Source organism: Puma concolor, chromosome B3 (assembly GCF_028749965.1).
Source record: "Puma concolor isolate L17-30 chromosome B3, mPumCon1.1.hap2, whole genome shotgun sequence".
Lineage (NCBI taxonomy): Eukaryota > Metazoa > Chordata > Mammalia > Carnivora > Felidae > Puma > Puma concolor.
Genome location: NC_141672.1, coordinates 18,875,755 through 18,893,008, shown reverse-complemented (window position 1 = coordinate 18,893,008; position 17,254 = coordinate 18,875,755). Strand labels below are relative to the sequence as shown.

The 17,254-nt window shown below is 39.0% G+C and overlaps 1 protein-coding gene across 2 annotated transcripts in view; it reads left to right on the top strand.

The window, feature by feature from the left end:
- FLRT2 (fibronectin leucine rich transmembrane protein 2) overlaps positions 1-15,695 on the top strand; it is a 107,069-nt gene extending 91,374 nt beyond the window's left edge. For both annotated transcript variants that reach the window (XM_086709087.1, XM_086709086.1), the window contains exon 2: positions 2,256-15,695. In XM_086709087.1, coding sequence (XP_086565213.1) covers positions 2,646-4,628 — 1,983 coding nt within the window. In that variant the 5' untranslated portion in view covers positions 2,256-2,645 and the 3' untranslated portion in view covers positions 4,629-15,695. The remainder of the gene's footprint in view (positions 1-2,255) is intronic.
- Positions 15,696-17,254: the final 1,559 nt, after the last annotated feature.

Here is a 17,254-nt window from a genome sequence, read left to right as displayed (position 1 = left end):
AGAACCCTGGGGTAGCTGGTTTTCTATCTTAGGAAATTATTGTGTGCTACTATCACATGTTGAAGATACTTGTGGAATGCTAAAAAATGTGTTAGGTTCTATCCTTTGGTCTCACTTTCTTGCCTCCTGTGAAGATCAGATGCTAATAACACCAAACAAATATTTCTTCTTAAATAAATCATGTTTTGTAAAAGTGGGCTCCCCTGATCACAAGTAACTTTGCAAGCTCCTACAGGGCATTAGTGCCTGTCATGCAGACATGCATTTTCAAGGGTCTGTTGGGGCCAAGTAACACATATGGTATAACCATTGCACTACTCCACCTCCAAGATGTCATTTACACATAAGATGTCATTTGAGGCTGTCTCCGGGGGACAAAAGTGATGAGTATGCCTTATGCTTTCACTCTTCTTGAAGAGTCATTGGGCATCTTCTTCCATTTATTTTATATTTAATAAATTAAAATATTCGAATGGTTAAATGTTACTGTGTTTAGGGCAATGCCTCTCAAATTTTAACGTGCACACCCAGGTTCTTGCTAACGTGCAGATTCTGCCTTTCAAACAATTTCCCAGCTCAAGCTCATGCTACTGGACCAAGATCACACTTGAATAGCTAGCTATTAGGGAGCATTGAGATGGCTTAGAAATTTGAAATCTGAGCTTAAGGATGATGTCAGGCTGATGGCATTAAACTAATTTTCCCTATACTATCCTTGGCTGTATTATAAATTATTCTTTAAGTTATATAGGGAGATTTTTGCTGGGTTGGAGGGATGGCTCCTGTCTAGTGGGAAAACATATATTTGTACGTTTTAACAAAGTAAATAATGTTTGATTTTTAATAAAGTATCATATCTCAATCTGTTTTGGCGTGGAGAAAACTCCCTATATCTCCCCTTCCCTTTTTAAGGTTTTTGAACAACAAAACATGAATTTTACTGTTTCAGGTCATCAGTGGCATTTTTTTAGGTGGTTCACAATTTTTTTTTAAGTTGTAGAACAAATTTACAATATCCTTGACAGTTAAACAGCATTTGTGGTGTGTTTTTTTTCTTTTTTAATTATGTTTCTAAAGATAGCTAAGGGAACAATTTCAAATAGTTCCTCTGTGCTTCTAGATATGAGTTGTTTCAATTTCTGTCTTTTGGTGAGAATTAAGAAACTCATAGCTTGCCATGTCCTGTCATGTTGGCTTATTTTGTAAGGAAATAAAATCTGGCACCTTTCAATGATCTGCTTTACCTCTCTGATCTAAAAACAGATGGAACACATTGTAGAGCAGGGAGGCATGATTACTATCTGGGTATTGCCTTGACTTCCCCAACTGGGTCTTCTATCGTTTCAAAGTGTGCTAAAGGTCTTTCTTTAAAGCAGGAAAAAAGGGGTGCCCGGGTGGTTAAATTGATTAAGCATCTAACTCCTGATGTCAGCCCAGGTCTTAATCTCAGAGTCATGAGTTCAAGCCCGGTACTGCTCTCCACTCTGGACATGGAACCTACAAAAAAAAAAAAAAAAAAGGTAGAAATAAACACAGATGGGAGGATGGGGGTGGTGTTGAAAAATGCCTTATTCCCAATCATGAGTGTGGCAACTCTCAAATCTGTACCTGGAGGTCCCGAAAGAGGGAATAAATACACATGTATCATGAACTGGAGTTTGGTCCTTCTCCTTAGTACCTTGAGGGTAAGCTGTTTTGATGGAAGACAAAGGTGAGGAGAGACGAAAAATGGGGAAGAAAAAAAATCTCTCTGCCTTCACGCGTGCTTCTGTGCATTGTGTTTATTCCTCTTCCTTAAGGCATTAGATCAAAAGGACACATCTTTTTAAATGACCTCAGCAGTGCCTATTTTGCATTTAGAAAAGGCTTCAAGTTTCTTCTCTCAAGTGGTGTTAGGTACTCAGTCATTTGTTTCATCTTGAAAGAAGATGTGACCAGTTGGATTTCTAGGTAACCATCATTATTGATTCAGTGGATTCAGCAGTGTGCCTTTTGTGCCCTTTCTATTTGGATATTCAAACAGATATTTAAGAGATAGTACTGATTGGGTTGTTGAAGATAAGGTAATTGAATCGTGTTCCTTTGTTGAATACCTTTTCAACTAAATTATTGTTGCTTAAAACATCATTTAACGCCAACTCTGTGGCCCTGGCCATTTGGTTCTGGCCATAGTGTTCTTAAAAGGCATCTAGTAACCAGAACTTCATCCATCACTATCCTAAACTGACTTTTTTCTCTCTACTTTCCTCTAACAGAGTGCAGATTGAGCTTAACCAAGAAGTTCATAGTCTGATCAACACTGACCTGATCTACAACATCAGAAGGGAGTTCTGCCTGCCCAGTTGGGCCTCTGTTGACTGCAGATAACTCGGCTTCACTCATTGCCTGTGTGGAAAATTCTCCCTATTGATTTTTTGTGTTTTTTTGTTTTTTTTGTTTTTTTGTTTTTGCACATGGAGGACAGTAACAAAGACGGCAACACAGGCTGATAAGAGCAGAGATCACAGGAGAATTCTTTTCTTACAGGCCCTTGGGACTTTTCCTCTAGTTGGAGTTCTGGACTTTAACAGAGCCCTTTCCAGTCATTTTGGTTTTGTTTCTTGTTACTTTCCCACCACCTTGTATTTTGTTTCCGTACTTCAGAAATGGGCCTACAGACCACACAGTGGCCCAGCCATGGGGCTTTTTTCCTGAAGTCTTGGCTTCTCATTTCCCTGGGGCTGTACTCACAAATGTCAAAAACCTTGGCGTGCCCTAGCGTGTGCCGCTGCGACAGGAACTTTGTCTACTGTAACGAGCGAAGCTTGACCTCAGTGCCTCTTGGGATCCCGGAGGGCGTAACCGTACTCTACCTCCACAACAACCAAATTAATAATGCTGGATTTCCCGCAGAACTGCACAATGTACGGTCGGTGCACACGGTCTACCTTTATGGCAACCAACTGGATGAATTCCCCATGAACCTTCCCAAGAACGTCAGAGTCCTCCATTTGCAGGAAAACAACATTCAGACCATTTCGCGGGCTGCTCTCGCCCAGCTCTTGAAGCTCGAAGAGCTTCACCTGGATGACAACTCGATATCCACGGTGGGGGTGGAAGATGGGGCCTTCCGGGAGGCCGTGAGCCTCAAACTGTTGTTCCTATCCAAGAATCACCTGAGCAGCGTGCCCGTTGGGCTTCCTGTGGATTTGCAAGAGCTGAGAGTGGATGAAAATCGTATCGCTGTCATATCAGACATGGCCTTTCAGAACCTCACGAGCTTAGAGCGTCTGATCGTGGATGGGAACCTCCTGACTAACAAGGGCATTGCCGAGGGCACCTTCAGTCATCTCACCAAGCTCAAGGAATTTTCCATTGTTCGGAATTCACTCTCTCACCCCCCTCCTGATCTCCCAGGTACACATCTGATCAGGCTCTACCTGCAGGACAACCAGATCAACCACATCCCTTTGACAGCCTTCTCAAATCTGCGCAAGCTGGAACGCCTGGACATATCCAACAATCAACTGCGAGTGTTGACTCAAGGGGTCTTTGATAATCTCTCCAACCTGAAGCAGCTCACTGCTCGGAATAACCCCTGGTTTTGTGACTGCAGTATTAAGTGGGTCACGGAATGGCTCAAATACATCCCTTCATCTCTCAACGTGCGAGGTTTCATGTGCCAAGGGCCCGAGCAAGTCCGGGGGATGGCTGTCAGGGAGCTGAATATGAATCTTTTGTCATGCCCCACCACGACCCCTGGGCTGCCCGTCTTTACCCCAGCTCCAAGTACAGCCTCGCCAACGACCCAGCCTTCCACGCTCTCTGTCCCAACCCCTAGCAGAAGCTACATGCCTCTGACTCCCACCACAGCCAAACTTCCCACGATCCCTGACTGGGATGGCAGAGAAAGAGTGACCCCGCCTATTTCTGAACGGATCCAACTCTCTATCCATTTTGTGAATGACACGTCCATCCAAGTCAGCTGGCTCTCTCTCTTTACCGTGATGGCATACAAACTCACGTGGGTGAAAATGGGCCACAGTTTAGTAGGGGGCATTGTTCAGGAACGCATAGTCAGCGGTGAGAAACAGCACTTGAGCCTGGTTAATTTAGAGCCCAGATCCACCTATCGGATTTGTTTAGTGCCACTGGATGCTTTTAACTACCGAGCTGTGGAAGATACCATTTGTTCCGAGGCCACCACCCATGCCTCGTATTTGAACAATGGCAGCAACACGGCTTCCAGCCACGAGCAGACGACTTCCCGCAGCATGGGCTCCCCTTTTCTGCTGGCGGGCCTGATCGGGGGCGCGGTGATATTTGTGCTCGTGGTCTTGCTCAGCGTCTTTTGCTGGCACATGCACAAAAAGGGGCGCTACACCTCCCAGAAGTGGAAATACAACCGAGGGCGGCGGAAAGACGACTACTGCGAGGCGGGCACCAAGAAAGACAATTCCATCCTGGAGATGACAGAAACCAGCTTTCAGATCGTCTCCTTAAATAACGATCAGCTCCTTAAAGGAGATTTCAGACTGCAGCCCCTTTATACCCCAAACGGGGGCATTAATTACACGGACTGCCATATCCCCAACAACATGCGATACTGTAACAGCAGTGTGCCAGACCTGGAGCACTGCCACACGTGACAGCCAGAGGTCCAGCGTTATAAAGGCGGACAGTAAGACTCTGGAGAACACACACACGTGTGTGCACCGAAAGACACACGAATTACATTTGATAAATGTTGCCCAGATGCATTTGTGCATTTGCATACTCTGTAATTTATACGGTGTACTATATAATGGGATTTAAAGAAAAAAGTGCTATCTTTTCTATTTCAAGTTAATGACAAACAGTTTTGTAACTCTTTGCTTTTTAAATCTTAAAAAAAAAAATAGTTGCTGAAGTACTGTACAGGGTTGTACCATGAGAACCCAATGCCAAGGCTAAGGAGTGATTCTTCCTCATGATGCACATTCACCATTTTACTGTTGAAGCTGTCAGAATAAATTCCTTTCTTATGGTTGGTGGTCAGATGAAAAGGCACATGGAAACGGATTCATCAGGGTAGGCTACACAACATGGGGAAAACAAGGAATGGCCCAGATAGATATCTTTATGCTATTTCTATACTTCCTGGTGTGGAAGGAAAGTTAAAAATTTCAAAGTAGAAGAAAGGAGGTAGTTACCCTGATTTGACCCAAAGCAGGAAATCTAGAAAGCATCACGAGGAAGCCCGTTCCTGTAAGATAAGTTAACCGAACCTGGCAGAATCCAGAAAATGATGTGGGCTTTGAAAAGAACTTCAAACCCGGGGGTTGGCTTTCTGACTGGGAGCTTAAAAATCACCCCTCACACCTCCCTGATCCTATGTGATAACAGAGTTAGAGACTTGAGTCTGATTCCGGCCATCTTCAGGGACAGATAGGATGTTCCAGCAAGAAAACTCCCTTTAAAAGTGTTACTATTCAAATTATATGTCAGGTTGAATCACATTCAACAGAGATATATTCTAGAATACTTTTTTAGAAGAAGCTAATAAAATAACGGGAAGAATTATATTGAATGGAATTATTTTTGATAATGAGAATTATTTGGGTAGATTCACCACAGCTATGTCAACATGATATTTAGACCAACAAGGGATCAGTGTTTGGAATATACTAAACTTGTTATTTAACAACTATTGGTACCATTTAGACAAAAGCAAGTGGTCAGTGATTCTGCTACACTTCATCAAACGACTTTGTTAGTATCATGTTGAAATAGCTTGAATTAATACCTTTATCCCCTTGCAAATTTGTCTTCCAATCACCTCACCTATATTTTCGTAACTAGCCGTTTATGCTAGATTTTTTCCCCCCACTCTGCTTAAACTTTGAAAGAGAAAATGAGATCCCAGTCTCGGGTCCACAAAATATCCATATATACTTATACACTTTAAAATGTATACTAATTTTCTCTGCTGATAATTCTATAAGGACATATCAAAGCTGGCTGAAATAATGTATTTTTTTAAAGCAATACTGAGTTTCCACCTTGGACCGATGTTCATCCTATTCCATTTTTGAAATTTCATTTATTCCCTCTCAGTCTCGGATGTCCCTCTTCTTTCGGAATTGTGGAGGGATGATCTATCTTACATTAGTAGGATCACATGGAACAAGTCAGAGAGCACAGGCTCCTTCCCCTAATCTTGGCAGAGTGGGCAAAGAGCAGAGGGCATAGAGAAGAGAGGGATGTCTGTGCTTAATTCTAGATATTTTCAAAGCAATGCCCATTTTCACAAAGTATGTATAACTCACTCCTTTTCATCCCGTAGATGTAGAAGGGCTATCGATCACCTACATTAACTAAAAAAACACACCATTGGAAAATTCCTTTTAAAATCAAATTCTGCCCTGTGTTGTGGATTTCCTTTACCACTGGCCATTTTTTAGGGACCTGTGAAATTGATGTCACACTCATTTTGGCTTTCTCTCTCGCTCTTTCTCTGTCTCTCACTTTTAACAAAATAGAACTGTGATGTGTCTTCTTTGTAAGAGTTTAGGTATAAAACGCTATGCAAGTTTTTCTTTATAGTAAGAGCTTTATTTTCTTTAATAATGTACCCCCCAACTTATATGTTTTAATCTCCCTTGTCCCTCAGAATAAGCAGAACATATAACTGAAGTTATAATGTTGTAGAGGCAAGATCGAAACAGCAGTCAGTTGAACTGAAATTAGCTGTTAATTAATTTGAATTAATTCTAAAGTGACTTAGGTTTCCATATGAGTTTATTAGCTAGCAAAATCTGGCTGTTGCTTGTTGAAAGCTAATTCCACACAGCAAAGGGACAAGACAGTCTGTGAAGGTGATCAGTGTTAACAGTAAGCCATCTACCATTCAGGACAATGACATGGGGTTGTGTGTATTTAACTGGATAATTCCCTTCCACTGTTGTCTTCTCCTTGGCTGTGTAGATAAAACTATGTGTTCACATTATGGTACTTTGACTTTTGAGGGTTTTTTTTTCTCTTTTATCCACAAAATAATCATGCTCGTTTATTTATATTGTGTATCTAACCCCCAGCATCATATTTGGCTGCTGAAACATTTTAGTTTCGAGCCAAGACCGATGTTGGAAAAGTTTCTATGATGTCTTGTGGGATTCACAGAATTATTTGGGGCTTGAGTGGTACAATGAAGTCCTAGTCATGTGAAGGGGCCTCTGCTAAAAGACGTTCCTGAAGAGATAGAACCTAGTTACAGTCTTTGCTTTGATCTTGCGCACAGTATGACGGAGGCTGCTAAAAATAAGATCAGTGTCTCGTTTGTCATAGCATACCTGGGGCTCTCACGCCAGGATAGGAAGCCCATCACGGAATTTGTAATGTCTTACGTGTCTTAGGAAAACTGCTGAATAACCAACCGTCAGTGTTGGCTTAGGCTTTGATTGGCATCTTCAATCGCGGGAAGTGTGTTTTGCTGAAACATCTACCCTCTAATGGAGCCTCTCTTGCTGCCATTGTTATGTACTTTGAGATTAGGAAGAGTCACAGTTGAAGATGCAGGCCAGGACCATGAACCAACAAGACATACACCCTGGCTTATAGAATTGGATGCTATTTGACCAAACAAGCTGATTTCAGATAACACACGGCCACTTTCAGAGCTAGGCAACTGTCACCGTGCAGAGGAAATTCTAAGAGTGAGAGGTGTAGCCGTGATCACACAGATGTTATTGATCGTTATTCATTCCCAGGGTTGTCATTAATACCTGCTTGTTGTGGGGAGATGTGTTTGAACAGGGAGAGGCTCTGTGCTCCCCTCAAAACTGTCAAATACATTAGCAGTTCATCACAACGGATGGCCACAGGCAGAGACAAAAAGTGTGTTTCCCTGCCCGGTTTCCTTGTATGAGAAGTGGAAAGCATTCTATCCCCTGAGAAATAATGTGATTTCTAATTACCTGGATGTCTGTTGGAAATATATAAGATAATGTTCCCCAAGGTTTAAAAAAACAAACAGTGTTGCTGTATTGTGACCAGTCTGGCAAAAAATATTAATGAAGTCGCTAATTTTAAGGCTCCGTTTCCTACCAGTGCCGATCATGATGGTCTTAGTCACTTCCCAAGATCATAACTTACTTCCCCACGTGGAGAACCAGCTCTGCATGCGGTGAGCAGAACACCCAATGCAAGCAAAAGTTACAGGGAACGGCTGAGGCAGATCACCTTTTGACAGTGAACTGGTTAGTTTTCATCAATTTCTTTGTTTACAGCATTTTTCTCTACCCTACAACAAGGAGACATTGAGTTTTACGTTAGAACAAGAACAGTTTTGCCCATGATTTACCTTTCCAGCTTCATGGGAGTGCAAAGCAATTTCTTTGTGCCGCAAAGGGCAATGCAAATACAAAACAAACAAACAAACAGCTCTCCTAATTCTTACTCTTGTCAAAACTGACCTGATGCTCTTTTTTAAAAAGTCAAAATACTAATGAAGAAAGCTATGGCTTACATCCTTCTCTGATTTCTACATCAGGGCCATAAGACAATTGACCACTGGGGGATGCTTGTCACAGAATGTGGGGAGAAAGTTTTGTCCATGTATGATACTGTTGTTACAACAAACCGATCAGATTCTTTTGCTATAGTTTTCATTTTTCTTTTTCTAGAGGCACATCATCCACCAGAAGAGCACAAAGCAAGGCCATCATAACAGGCATTTTTAAACTAGTATGCAACACACACGTATGTGCACACACACACAAACATGCACACTGAGGCATTTATGAAGATGTCCATGGGATATAAGATTTATAACTTTTTGAGGCAAGGTGAAGGCGTCACCACTGTCTGTCCCTCTAAGACCAGTATATATTCACCAAAAGTTAATCCCAATGGTTTGTTTGAACCACATGTTGATTTCCTTCTGGTTTATGTTTAGTGTGTTCTCATAACAAGGGACTGCAAGGGTCTGGAAGATTTCTGCATCACACGTCCTCTGAGACCTACCATGCCGCACACCTTGTTAATTACAAACTTCACTCTACACTATACAGTACCTTGTTGATATATTCAGTAAAGGCTTATTTTAAAAGAAAACCACATTTTGTTTATCTGAGTAAGTTCATTGGGTTATAGCCAACACTTGCATTGTTAATGTGAAAGAGAAATTGTTAATGTGGAAGGCTTCCTGATGATGCATGAGGGTGGCAGGAATAAAGGAGGTGATAGGATTTTTCCTTTTCTCCTACCTTGAAGACAACTTCTGTTTTTAAAGCCATTTAACCTTTTTTGTGTGTGTGAGGGGTTTATATGAAATCTTCATGTTCTTTTCTACTTCCCGACTAACTTGTGTGTTTGTCTGCATATCTTTTCAGTATACACCATACATCAAGAATATCGTTTTGTATTTGTGAAATCTGTATTGCTTAGGATAGAGATAAATATGAATGTAGTTATCCAATCAGAATAGCCCCCCCCCATTTCATAACATACACTATTGGTTTTAAAATGTCAATTTTTCTTAAGAATTCCCATGGTACATTTCTACTTCAGATTTGTTTATAGCTCATGCACCCATACTTCTAATGAGCACTCATGAAAATGTATCTATTCACGTGCTCCAGTTCAACTCGGATTATTCTCACGATTTTGCCAGACCCCTTTCCTCTAACTCTTTAATAATGTATTTGACAGAGATTAAATCAGGAAACAAAATCACGACACTTCAGTTAACTAGTATTAATTATTTTAGAATCTATGTTGGAAAATTAAGTATGCAAGACAGTGGTCACTGGTGATTTCTATTACGCTTGGGAGATTTTGTGTCAAGTAATGTCCATGCAACTCTCAGTTACTTTTACCAAGAATTGCAGACCTTATTCTGTGAAGACCAGACCCTTAGTCAAGGAATAAAATTCATTAAAAAAAAAAGTTTATTACAAGTCAGCATTTGGCTGACTTCAGAAGTTTTGTAGAAGAATAAAATACAGTCTTAGGCAAGTCAAGCACACCTTCTACTTCCCTGTGTTCCTAAAGAAATCTGTCTGTTCACCCAAAGTATTTATTTTTCATGTACCTTCTACAGAATTCTATGTTAGGTTCTTTTGGGGATTCAGAGAAAAATATGACTCTACCACTAAGGAGCTCACAGATTGTGCAAGAAGCTTGTTTTCGAACACATCCCGGAGTCTCAGAGACCATGTAATAATTTTACATTCTCTCAACCTCAACAGAGTACCTAAGGTGACAAAAGAAATAGACGTACTTCTTGATACATTTGATGATGCATTTGTTGTATATATTAGATGATTTTGGTGTTTAATAGATGACGCAAAGTGATGGTGCGTTGATGAAATTAGAATTGAATTTGAATCAAATTTTCAAACATATACTAAGTAATTGAACATTTAGGAATTGTGTTTGGTAATTAGACATGCAACTTTAAATTTCCGCTGGGCACCAGAATATAAATTAATCTAAAACAATAAATAATGGCACCTGACAATTCTTGAGCACCAATGTAATGCCACATTTAGAATGCTTTGATACATGTGGTCACATTTTGTCTTCAACTATGTAAGGTGTTTCATCTTAGCTTTTCAGCATGTAAAACTTCCCAAGAAGTATAGCGATTCGTCCCTGATCATAAAACCTGTGAATGGCAGAGTCGGGCGTTAACCCCAAACATAATTCTTAGACTCTTAAGTACTTTCTCGCCTCTTAAATTGACTAGCTTTGAGATGGACTAGCCTTCAGGACAACTTCATTGTCAACGGTTAAAATTTGTGATGATCGAGATATCACAACATCACTCTGAGGACACATATATTAATTATTGTTTGTGGCAAATCAAGGAAACATTCTAAAAACCTAAAAATATTTGTCTTTCAAATCCTATTCCTGTTTTTTTTTTTAGAGAAATTCTGTGTTTGTTATTATTGGGTGGCTGCACATTTATCTGACTTGAAAGCTTCAGATGGAATCAAGATATGCCTACACCCACGGGGTGAGCTGAAAGAACTATTAAACGGACTTGAGTGAGGTTATTTTTAGTAATGAGTTTGTTTCTTACTCGAGAGGTTGCTTGAAGTATTTTGTAGATCCTGCTGAAGATGCTCATATGTCAGAATCTATTAGGGCCTTAGCAAACTGGCTCCTAGATTTACAATTTTTTTTGATAGCACAAGTAGAAAATGTGCGCTTTAGAGGATATTGTAGGAGCTTTGTTTTTATTAGTTATATGGAAAGTTAAGGATAAAGCATCTGTAATGGTACACTCTAAAAACAGAGGTCTTTTTAGCACACACACACACACACACACACACACCCCAATTGATGAACCCGTTTGCCCATTTTCTTGGTGTGAAGTCTAAACTAAATGAAAAATTCATTACATCCTTAAGGAGATTCTTGTCATTTCTGTGACATAATCAACTTCCATATTGGGTCAATCTATTCCTAACCAAATATCAAATTATGCTTGTTCAGATTCTGCTAAACTCCCTGGTTTGGGTAGGATGGGCCTTTGTTAGTTTAGTTTTGTTTTCATTTAGCAACTATTTGATGAAGCCTGGTAAGTTTTGGTGCTGAATAAGATTGCTTTCTGGGACAGCAAACTTGGCATCATCAGAAATCTTTCCTGAAAGTTATGGTACTCAACACATGGGCCAAGTTTTTCCTGTCTCTTTGCCTCCTTTGAGCACTCGCACTCTTACATTTAAGTAATCATACAGCAGTTCTACTTACGGCACTTACATGCTTTCTCAAATGTTTTTTCTCCTCTCCGTTTCCTAATTCTGACATGGTTAAGACCCTTCCTGTATTCTCTAGTCCACCTGCATCTTTCCTACACGCCGTGGGACAAGGTATAATAGTCTATAAATAATGCCTGATTGTGACAAGGCATTACCATGGTTTTAAGAGAGAATTCAAGCTCTTTGTATGACATAATGTGTCATATATACATTACTCTCTGGCATTCCTTACTAGTATGTCCTCCTCATTCATTATGTTCTCTGGACTAGATAGATACTTGAAATCAACCAACAGTCTATCTCTAAGAAATGTCAACTCTTCCATACTGCTGTAGCTTTACTCGACGTTGTTTATCCTATGACATTCACTTTCTCCTTTGCTTGGTGAACTGTTCCTTCTTTAAGATATGACTCAAGTGGCCCCCACCTTTGGGACGCTTCTCAAATCACATCTGTCAACTATCTGACTCCTCTGTGCAGTTAATATAACTTTAAAATACTTTTCTTTATGGCATCTATATTTTGTGGGTTTTCATGGGTATGTTTCATGCCTATATTTTAACCCCCCGGAGACAGAGGACAGACTCTGGCAATTTTTGTATCTCATCCAGTGATGAGTAAGTACAGTGTCCAGCCCTGGGCAGGTGTCTCGTACATGCTTTTGGGTAAAATGTGAACAGAGCACATGGGACAATGAAGTGATGTCAGGTGTCCCCAAACAGCAGCAGCTCAAATAACAGCTACCCTGTCAACCTCCTACAGCTGGATGACTTTCTTAAAAGCCTCCGAATGATTGGTGGAATTCTGGATATGCAGAATTAGACTTGCTCAGAAGCTATGATATGAATTCTACAAGAAACAAAACATACATTTCCTAAAAAAATCTTTTGTTTACCCATGACTATTTTTAGAGAAATTTTGTTTTCGTGATTATTTGTTGAGCACACATTTATCTGATTTGAAAACTTTATTATGAAATCAGGATATGTTTATACCTACAAGGAAGGCTGAGAGAACTATTCAAATGATTTGAAGAACATCCTTTTTATATTTTACAGAAAACCCCAAAACTCTGAGCTAACTTGCAAAAAAGCATATGAAGACATATCTTAAAGAATTTTCTTACCAGATGCCATCATCATGAGAAGTACACAAAGTATGGATAGACATAAAGTCAAAGTAAAACATTTTGACACTTTGCTAGGCATGATGAAGTTTTCACGTGTAAAAAAGTAAATTAATTTTTTGTTTGCATCGGCAATATCAAAAGGGACAGTCGATACTCACTGTGTCATATCTTATACCTAAAATATGGCATGTATCATTTAGAGGTCCACATTGTATTATCTTGATTATTTTTTCTACAAATAAATAGTTCTTTTCTAGAAATGATATTCCCATAAAGAATGATGCAGTGGAGGTGGTAGTTATTAAAACCTCAAACTTGAAACAGGCTGACTTATTTTGGAAACCTGTCTCTGCCAGTTGGCTTTGTTAATAATTTATACTTTATGGTCATCAGTTTCCTTTACCTGAAATGGAGACAGTGAAGTCTAACACATATGGGGGTTGCCAGAAGTGCACGTATGTAGAGCAGTTAACAGTTTGTCAGACTCGGCAAGCATTGAATAAATGGCATTGGACATGATATATTTTCAGACAGACCTCTTTCACAAGCACAGAGTGACATATTGCCCACTTTATATGAAGACACCCAAGTTCATGAGTATTAAGATCAGCATTATACAAGAGTCATGTATTCAAAGGTAATTAGCATCCCAAATTTCACATAATTGTGTACAACCATTATCAATACAGTCCAACAGGGAGTTTTCCATTTTCTCTACTTTTTTTTTTACTGGAAAAGTTAGGGAAAGTGAGGCGCCATAAGGTAGCACAGAACAATACCAGGTCCTCTGTCTCATGATGGGTGGGACCATTGAGCATCACTGTTGAACGGAAAAAGAATAGACTTCTTTGTAGTGTAGCTAACATATTTCCTCTCTGATCTTCAGAATACACATACATGTGATTATTGCTAAAAATTAGCACAGAAGTATCAAATGTGCTCTTAGAATGAGTGTTCAGAAGACATTGGGAAATTAAAACTAAAAAAAAAAGCAAGATAATAACTTTCTGCTCAAAAACCTATAATGTTAAATGACATGGTTTTATTTCGTTTTACTATAACCAACCATAGGATCTATACCGGCACTTGGTTGGCAGATAGCGGGGCTGGTAACAACCAAATGGAAGAGCATGTTAATGGTTCTGCAGTGTAGATGTGACAGTCTACCATCTGTCACCCAGTTACTTTTTGCAATCAATGTCATTCTTCATTTTGTAATCTCGTAATTAAGAGGCATACGTCCTCTTTGAATAGGTCATGTTCTTTTTTCCTTTGGTGCATGGTAATTGATGGTAGTGAAAACAGGCTCAAAACAGGTCACTCATTTGGGCTCTATATTAGCATTATTTTCCTTTTATCCTGCCTTTCCTTGTTTAATAAAGGCAGAAGGTTAGCCATTCAGATGCTAAGGGAAAAATGCTTTCTCTTCTAGTCCTTGACTGCAGAGTTTAATTGGTTTAGGGGCAGCTATTCGGCAGGGAGAAGTCAATATTGGCATTCCCCTGGTGTATAGCCAATTTCTCTTCTCTTTGGGCTGGTGTCTGTTTTGATAGCTTGCCTCCCGGCTTTTTCTGTTGTTAACTTTTTACATATTGACTCTTACTAGTTGGAATACAGTGTGCTCCACTAGTGGATCTTGAATAAGAGGGAACCATTTGCTTTGTAATGGAGGCCAATCACCTCTGACAGAAAGCACCAGTTTCTATACAGCCTATTGTATGGGGCTTACTGAACATGATGAACCCCTCTGATTCTGAGTTCGAATCTGTCCAGAGTTTTCCTTGCTCCATTCCTACGCTCCATTCCTTGAGCGTATTTATGCTTCTATTTCCTCATCGGTCCTTGAGGTAATTAGAATAATTACCTCAGCAGCAACAATACAGCAAGGTGCCTGGCACACACTAAAGTGTTCAATCAATGTCAGGCGCTTTCTGAAAATATGGGGAATTAATATCCACAAAGTAGGATTACACACCGTGGATCTCCTTTGGATCATGGGTCAGACCATTCATCTCTCTGGCCTATTTCTTCTCGTTGAGAGCGCAAGACTTTGGTTGATTTCTTAAGTTCTTTTGGACTCTCAATTCTGTTTCATTCTTGTCAATTTTCCATGAAGCTTAGCTATAGTGAATTGGGCTGATTTATGCCATGTGTTTTCATGAATTTCAGGAAGATATGTATGGGAGAGAAAACAGGGAGCATGCAAAAATTCCATTTCATTGACTTTATTACAAAGACTAGCATGTGCCCCATTAGTTACAGCAACAGTAAACTCAATATGTTTGGAAAGCATCATGCACAAGTATGAAAAGAGCCTTGGAATCACAAAGAGCTCCCACTTGATACCTGTGTGTTATTAATGTTCCCAAACCTCATTTTCCTCATATGTGAAATAGGGTAACAGTACTTGTGAAGAGTCAATGAGATAATTTATGTCAAGTGTTCAGTGCAGTAACAGATTCATTCAAGCTCATCATGGCTGAAAAATGACAAATGAATAGAAAGAGAAGCAAGTGGAAACAAAGCTCATTCTTATTAACTCAATTATCTTTCCCTCAAAAGAGAGAAATTCAAACTATGTTACTAAGTAGACATATTTATAAAATACTTTATTTCGATAAAAAATTATTAAAGATAGATTTCCCTACAATAAAACTTGTATAAAACAAGATTGTTTCTTAAAATACTGAGTGCATCTTCTATCTTTGTAAGCCTTTTATGTAATAGCTATTAAACTTTAAATATTCAACAGAAAAGAAATTATGATAATACCCAGGAAAATGCTGAATGATAAATGTACTTTATTTTTGATGAAATAGAACAGATTTTAACACTGACTGTGCCACTTCTTATCTTTGAACCCTGAAAAAATATACAATCGTGGTCTTAAAAATAAAGAAAGAGTTTTTAGAACAATTAGAAAATACTTCTTTCCAGGGCCATCAATACATTTATAAAGCCATGGCTTACCAGGTAGCAAAGGATGTTAATTTGAAAATATTTACCTTAAAGTGGTTGCCTAAGAATCCCAGACAGTAAGCAATAGCTTTAATTGATCACATCATACATCTGAATTTAATAATGAAACATTGCTTTATTAAGGATGTTTATATAATGCAGACTTTCCAATAATTTATACCATCTAATGATGGACACTTTAAATAAATAGCTTGTAGCTATGTACTTAGAAAGTGATCCTTGGGACTCAGATCGAGGTTTCATTATCTGTTCACTTCTTTAACAAGCTCACTTATTCATTATGTCCTTGTTATGGAATTTTTAAAAGTTTGTTACTTCTATGAAAAGAATTTAGTAAAATGTAACCAAGTTAGTACAATAATTATTTTCGAAAGTTAGTTAAGCCTTATGCTACCTCTGTAAAGGACCAAAATCGCATTTTAAAGGAATTTATCAAAGCAAATATGACAAAATTACTTAATAGTATTTTTTTCCAAACATTAAAATTCTGCCTGGCAGTTTAAGAACTTACAAGTAAATCAAAGATGAAGTCATCTGAGGGAAAAGTACGTAATTGTTAACCAATTTTGCATAGTGAAGGAAATTCAAAACTTCAGAGATATGCTTTTGAAATAATTTATTTTAACAAAGCTTTCGTTAATGAAAGAATTACTACAAAGTGAGTCTATTGTAGTGTAACCTGAAAGCCAGTGCAAGCCAGTGCAACTGGAAAAGTAAACAACAAACAAACCAGCATAGGGAAGAAAGATAGAAAATGTTTACATAAAATTACCATGTTAATGGACAAAAAGCCCCCATCAAAAACAAAATGAAAAACACACACACACACACACAAATGTTTTACAGAGCAGTGATTAAAGTATGGGCAAATAAACTGGGGTGTGAAATGCATTTTTAGGGAAAAACACACAATGTGTTTTGTAGGTACACGAATCAGCACACTTACATATACAAATCATTTGTGGCATGGGTACAAGATAATCAGGTTTAGTTTAGAAAATGTAATAAAAAAGAAACATCGAGACCAAGAAGTTATCAAAAGAATTAACAAGTAGTTTAAAATATTGACCATCCAGGGGCGCCTGGGTGGCTCAGTCGGTTGAGCGTCCAACTTTGGCTCAGGTCATGATCTCGCGGTTTGTGGGTTTGAGCCCCGCGTCAGGCTCTGTGCTGATGGCTTGAAGACTGAAGCCTACTTCAGATTCTGTGTGTGTGTGTGTGTGTGTGTGTGTGTGTGTGTGTGTGTGTATGTGCGTGTCTGCCCCTCTCCTGCTTGCACTCTGTCTCTCTCTCAAAAATAAATAAACATTTAGGGGAAAAATATTAACCATTCAAGTACTAGAAATTTGAACTGCTCTTATTAAAAGTTATTTGAGAATCCACAGCATATATGATGGTGGAAATTGCAATGGTTTTA